This window comes from Coregonus lavaretus (assembly GCF_964263955.1).
Source record: "Coregonus lavaretus genome assembly, chromosome: 10".
NCBI lineage: Eukaryota > Metazoa > Chordata > Actinopteri > Salmoniformes > Salmonidae > Coregonus > Coregonus lavaretus.
Window position 1 is genome coordinate 7,335,687 of NC_139997.1, and position 6,384 is coordinate 7,342,070.

The 6,384-nt window shown below is 43.3% G+C and overlaps 1 protein-coding gene across 2 annotated transcripts; it reads right to left on the bottom strand.

Moving 5' to 3' along the window:
• Positions 1-433: 433 nt before the first annotated feature.
• On the bottom strand, positions 434-5,397 carry LOC311136532 (Krueppel-like factor 4). Of its 2 annotated transcripts, XM_084170694.1 has the most exons (5): positions 5,084-5,397; positions 4,811-4,925; positions 3,290-4,061; positions 2,985-3,152; positions 434-1,964 (listed from the first exon to the last, which is right to left on the bottom strand). In XM_084170694.1, the coding sequence occupies exons 1-5, from the start codon at positions 5,086-5,088 to the stop codon at positions 1,789-1,791; spliced, it is 1,236 nt and encodes a 411-aa protein (XP_084026820.1). In that variant the 5' UTR covers positions 5,089-5,397; the 3' UTR covers positions 434-1,788. The 2 variants fall into 2 exon arrangements, with proteins under 2 accessions (XP_084026820.1, XP_084026821.1); XM_084170695.1 differs by lacking the exon at positions 5,084-5,397 and having other exon boundaries at positions 4,811-5,029.
• Positions 5,398-6,384: the final 987 nt, after the last annotated feature.

A 6,384-nucleotide genomic window follows, 5' to 3' on the forward strand; every position in this document is an offset into this window, starting at 1 on the left:
ACACCATTCTGTTGTTGGTACGCCCACACCATTCTGTTGTTGGTACAGTATACCCACACCATTCTGTTGTTGGTACAGTATACCCACACCATTCTGTTGTTGGTACACCCACACCATTCCAACACAGAAAAGCTGCTTTTTAACATACTTAATTACCATGTTTTGGAAGGAAAACTATTTCACTCTTATTTAAGTAATTATAGGTCATATTTCATAGAAATCTGGAAACACTGGGCAGTTACTTTAAGCATTTATTATTATTATTATTTAAATAGATGGTCCAAAAATATATAATTTAAGCAACTAGATAATCATGTTGCTTGATTTTGATTTACATGGTTGAGATAAGTGATACATTTACCATATACATTCATCAAAACATTGTACAGGTAAATGTGATTATGGAATAATTTACAGAAAAACAGCAGTGATCAGTACATAAAAAGTTAATTTCAAATATATTTATTCTTTATGTTGTAAAAGACAATACAAAACATTTAAAAGCCTTTTATTTACAAATGTACAAAATTTAAGATTATATAACATATTTAGTCTATAAACAAACAAAAAAATGTTCAGAGTTACTCATTTCTTTAAAAAAATAATATGAATGTCTCATAACATTATTGCACTTTGCGACCACAGCGCACCTGAGAGATTGAGGAGCAAAGTAATTCACCTGATTAAAGTCAAATTGTGGAAGAAGAGAGGTCTCCAGGAAACTCACAGACAAGACAACCACACTTTGATACTCTTATCTGTTTTTCTTTTTTAAATCTTTGGTACCTTTTAATATACTAAAGTCTTTGAGCACCATCCTGTAACATATACATTTAATTTGTACCTGAAGTCAATGGCTTGGAAGAGTAGAGTAATATAAATATAAATGTCTAATACAGTATGTTTTACAGTATGAACTTGACAAACAAAGACAAATGGAATGTTGCTGATTGAATAGATAGAAGGCCTCTTAGGATGGGTTCCATCACTTCTGTGTTCTGTCTGAGTTTCTTGTTTCCCTGATAACCAATACAGGGATTGACATTAAGGGTCAGGGTTAGCGCTATGGCCAGGGGCCAGTTGAGCCTGCTCTGAGGTTGACCCATTGCTGCAGTGAAAACAACCAACTGCAAAAACCTCCAGTAGCCTAAAACTGACCTTTCTGGTTCCTCCTCATTATTTGAGTGAAAGAAAGACAATGTATGGAATTTACAGCAGTCGGGCAAGTTGAGCTTGCTCTGAGAATGTTTTTACTAATAAAACAACCAAAATGCAAAGAATTCCAGTAGTGATCTTTCTGATTCCTCCCCAATGTGTAGGTGAAAGGCAGGCAATATATGGCACTTCTGTGTGGAAATAGCACATTTACATTTTAGGGCAAGTGATCATAATCTTCAGACAATCAAAAAAATTGTGGTCGCGTAGTGGCTAGGACTGTCCCTGTAAATCTCTGCTAATACATTTCCAGTCATACGTTGGCACCTAGTCCTCCAGGTTTTGTCGATAAATAGATTAACAATTCCAGTTTTGTCCCACAAAATAAGTTGTTCTGATGGGTCTTGTCAAATGTCAGATCACGAGCCCATAGATGGACAAAGAACAGTCTTTAGTCATTGGGTTGGACCCTTGAGAGTGTAACACTCTTTACCAGGAAACACACAGCTTGTCTTGGTGCTTTGACAATGGATGGCTAGAAGACAATGTTGTTGTGTAGTTCAGGTCGCTGTGTAATAATATTTATAGTATTTTAGTCTTGGTCCATGGTGTCCAGTGAGTCCAGTGACTGTCTCATAGGTGTCTCTTCATGTGTAGAGCCAGGTGGTCGGACCTTGAGAAGGCCCTGTCACACTTGGCACACTGGAAGGGGCGATGCCCGGTGTGTTTCCTGTAGTGCCGCGTGAGCTCGTCCGAACGGGCAAACTTCCAGCCGCAGCCCTCCCAGTCACAGCAATAAGGCTTCTCTCCTATTAATGACACAACACACATACATAGACACAGAGAGAGAGAGAGAGAGAGAGAGAGAGAAGAGAGAGAGAGAGAGAGAAACAAGGCAGTTAGAATTTAGTTTGTTCACCCTAGAGTGAAAACAGACCAAACTCTCCTCACCACAGAAAGAGGTCGGTCCTGTCCTGCAGTGCATTAATTGTAAACGAATCAACCTGCGGTTGTATTTGAACAGGATCAGTATCAACCTGCTGCTAGCTGCTGTTGTCTGTTCATGACACCTGCCAACTGGGCTGCTTCTCTCTCTCTCTCTCTCTCTCTCTCTCTCTCTCTCTCTCTCTCTCTCTCTCTCCTCTCTCTCTCTCTCTCTCTCTCTCTCTCTCTCTCTCTCTCTCTCTCTCTCTCTCTCTCTCTCTCTCGCTCTCTCTCTCTCTCTACTGCTGGCAATACAACAGCCGTTATGCCAGGGGCAAGCATCTTGGGGTAGCAGGGAAGGTACTAGTTATAGGTGAACATAGAGTGTACAGCTGAGGGAAATTAACTGGAATTACTAGAGAAAAAAATGTAAATAAAATCCTCCTCTCATAATGTAGCAAAAGGTCACGTTGCTGCCTATTACAAATTGTTCCATTACAATCAATTAAATGGATTATTCCAGCCATTAAATCTACGTCTCCCTTGCAACAGACTGGTCTGCATACCAAATCATTACTAAATGAATAAACAAGGAAAAGTACTGTTCATATTTATCCGATTTAAAACTCCATGTCAAAGTTTCCCGTTGTGAATCAAGAAAGGCCTACCATCCCATAATAAACCATAAACTACAGTAATGAATGCTGTCCCCCATAATTAAGAAGGACAATGGGAATGAAAAACGACCCAACTGGTTGAAAGATTGATGAAGGCTAACTATGCCCTAAATAAAGTCTCACAAAAAGAGAGAGAAAAAAGAGAGAGTGCCTCCTAAAGTTCTTCTGACATCATAGAACCGTTTGAAACGGCGTTTTAACAATGAGACAACCAACATGTGTACCAACCTGTGTGGGTTCGGTGATGTGCCTTGAGGTGGGAGCTCTTGGTGTATGTTTTCCCACAGCCGGCGTAGTCACACGTGTGTGTGGCGATTCTCTTCCTGGGCCAGGAGCGCCGGCCGCGTTTGGGTTTGGGCTCCTCCGGTAGACATTCTCCGCCGGGGGACATGAGCTCTAGACGGGGTGGAGAGGGTGGAGTGATGAGCTTCAGCATCATCCCCTCAGAGTTTACCTCAACATCAGGCACCAGCAAATGAGGAATGTGAAAAAAGGCTGTTGGTCAAAAACACTTAGATTGAAGTTGTACTGACCTTGGTACTGTAGAGACCCAGGCTGTTGAGGGAAGGGGGAGTAGCCTGTCGGAGACTTGTGGTGGTATCCCTGGCCAGGCAGAGGGACCTGGGGGTGGGATAACACCTGGCTGGAAGGGTGGTGGTCCCTGGCCAGTGTGTGGTCCGGGGACAGAGATGAGGCTGATCGGCTGGCTGTCATAGGACGCCCCCCTGGGGGGAAACCGTGGGGGTCGAGGTGGGGCCTCTGTCCAGACCTGGGCTGGGAGTGTGAGTTCACCCCCCCAAGGTGGAGGTCCATGGGTTGGGTGATGGTGCACATGCTGGGGTTCTCCTGCTTTATCATATGGCAAACAAACGGCAATGAGGAGGAGTGGTCCGTGGCAGCACCGACACCAACACCGGCCTTACTAATCATATTAATGCTGTGGCCGTACTCTGCCATATCCATGGTGGTCTTCACCACAAACTTGCCATGCAGGCTGGTGGGGTGGAGGTATGCCGGATCCAGTTCAGGCCTCATCAGCTCGGCCACGAACCCCCCAGAGGGGGACACGTCGCTGATGTCAGGGATGGTGTACAGCATGTCACTGTGGGCAGAGTCCTGGGGAGAGGGGAGCTGGTAGGAGGAGTAGGAGCCTGGGGAAGGGGACAGGTTCTGGGACCCACTTGCTGCCATGGCCTCAGCCTGCTGTTGCAGCATAGTGTTGGACAGGATAAAGTCGTAGTCTAGTAGGTCCAGGTCTTCAGGCTCTCTCTTGGTCATGCCAGTGGAGATATCCTCCTTCCATCTCTAGAGAAGGCAAGAGAAAGGCATTACTACACAGCACAAGGACTGAAAGACACCTGTGGTCATAGTCATTCAATTAACATAACTCTGAATGGCCATAGAATTAGGAATTAGAATATTGTAATATGATCTCTATGGCTAAATCATTGAGACTAGTCTTTGGTCATAACATGTCATTGCCAAATGTTAAATATGGCTACCTGTAGATTCCCCCTCTCTAGCTAACTGAAATATAAAAACTGTGGTTCTTTGTCAAATGTATCTTCTACCTGAGAAAATATTGTGCCAGGAGATATTCTTGTGTGTAATCCCAGACATGTATAGATTAGTTGTAGTTTATTAGGCTTCTATAACACAAGAAACCTCGGCTCCTTAAAACAGTCACATTCAGTAGCCTATTCTATATTCACATTATATATTTGGCAATAGATAAGTCAACAACCTAAATCAATTGTCTTATAATAAAGCAATAAGATGCCACTGCTGCAATCTAAACACGTATAGTAGGCTACCATCCACTCAGTCAGTAGCCACGCTGAACATTCTACTTGCTGGTGCACGCCCCAACAGAGGTGCAGTGTTCTAGAGTGCGGCAATGACATAAGGTCAAGCAAAGGAATTTACAAAGAAAATACATAGGTTACATTAAAACCGATTATGAGCTGACCTACCAATAAAAACATGCAGCATGTCCTATTTAGGCTAGCTAGACTGTTGAGATATGAATAGCTAATATAATTTACCATACTCACCAAATTCGCATGTCCCATGGATTTATTCTTGACAGTCGGACCGCTTGCAAATGTGGATATGGATGGCAAAAGCGTCCTGCTCAATGCCATATTGTCGAAGTCACTTGGTGGTTGCCTGCATAAACAAAATATATACCAAAATATTTCTACGTAAATCCCTTTCGTTTTCGGCCAAAAAGTGAATAGGCTAACGTTATTCGAATCCAAGCGCAACCAATGTCTTTATTATGGCAACCCAAAATGCTGGATAGTCAAACTGAAAAAAGCCCGCACCTCATCAATAAAATATAGGCCTACTTGGTTCCTCTGATGAATTTCTTCTGTAAAATACACCGTTTGTTGTACAGCATCAGTTGTGTATTCTACACGGCTTGACAGTCCGAGATGATGTGGCGCTATACTTCACTCCAAGCCATGCTTGTGGACGCAGCGAATGGAACAGGCAGACTGAGACAGACAAACCAAGCTTGGTAACGTTGATACAAATTCATCAGGAGTGAGGCGAAACTATAGTGGGATTCCCTCGTCTCCCTAGCAATTCCACTTCCATGCAGGGACTAGTTAACAGACTGAACTGACAAAGTGACAGCGAGCAAGGGTTTCCTACTGCTTAAATCATTGCCGGTGGACACGCCTTCGTGTTGCTGAGCAACAGCCAGGCAGGACAGGAACAACACTGCGCGCTCTGGTAGAAAAAAATAAGGCGCAGTTCATGACGATAGCAAAGAGAGTGCAAGGCTGAAAAGGAGAGAAAAAAAACTCCAACTGTTTCTGTTTATGTCCATACAAACAGAGCGATGGCAACAGGGAGGCCCTACATGCCGTTTGCCTTTTATCCAGAGCTAATGTGGGGGAACCGGATCAACGCAGTTCTAAAGGACAGGTTTTACGCGCGCGTGTAAAGTAGGCTTGTTAGTATAGGAATAATGACTTGTAGCTGCACTCATTGACACAGATATTGTAGCTCCTATAGAACACACAACAAATGCTCACCTGGACCGCGGACTCCCCCCCTCTACTGTACGTCTTCCCTTGTCTGTCACTCTAGCCCAGGGGTCGGCAACAGGCGGCATGCGGGCCAAAACCGGACTGGGAGTTATACAAAATATATATATATAGCCGTTGTTGCTCCTAGACGTTTCCACTTCACAATAACAGCACTTACAGTTGACCGGGGCAGCTCTAGCAGGGCAGACATTTGATGAACTGACTTGTTGGAAAGGTGGTATCCGTTAAGTCACTGAGCTCTTCAGTACAGGCCATTCTACTGCCAATGTTTGTCTATGGAGAGTGCATTGCTGTGTGCTCAATTGTATACACCTGTCAGCATGGGTGTGGCTGAAATAGCCGAATCCACTCATTTGAATGCGTGTCCACATACCTTTGGCCATATACAGTGCCTTCGGATAGTATTCAGACCCCTTGACTTTCCACATTTTGTTATGTTACAGCCTTATTCTAATATTGATTAAATGTATATATATTTTTCAGCAATCTACACACAATACCTCATAATGACAAAGCGAAAACAGGTTTTTAGACATTTTTGCAAATGTATTAAAAATAAAAAACAG

Bases quoted from the DNA above. Each gene is read 5' to 3' on its own strand.
- LOC311136532 (XM_084170694.1), bottom strand. The intron at 4,062-4,810 runs GTGAGTATGGTA...TGCCTTCTCTAG, and splicing joins CCATGGGACATGCGAATTTG to AGATGGAAGGAGGATATCTC. The intron at 1,965-2,984 runs GTTGGTACACAT...TGTCATTAATAG, and splicing joins ACATCACCGAACCCACACAG to GAGAGAAGCCTTATTGCTGT.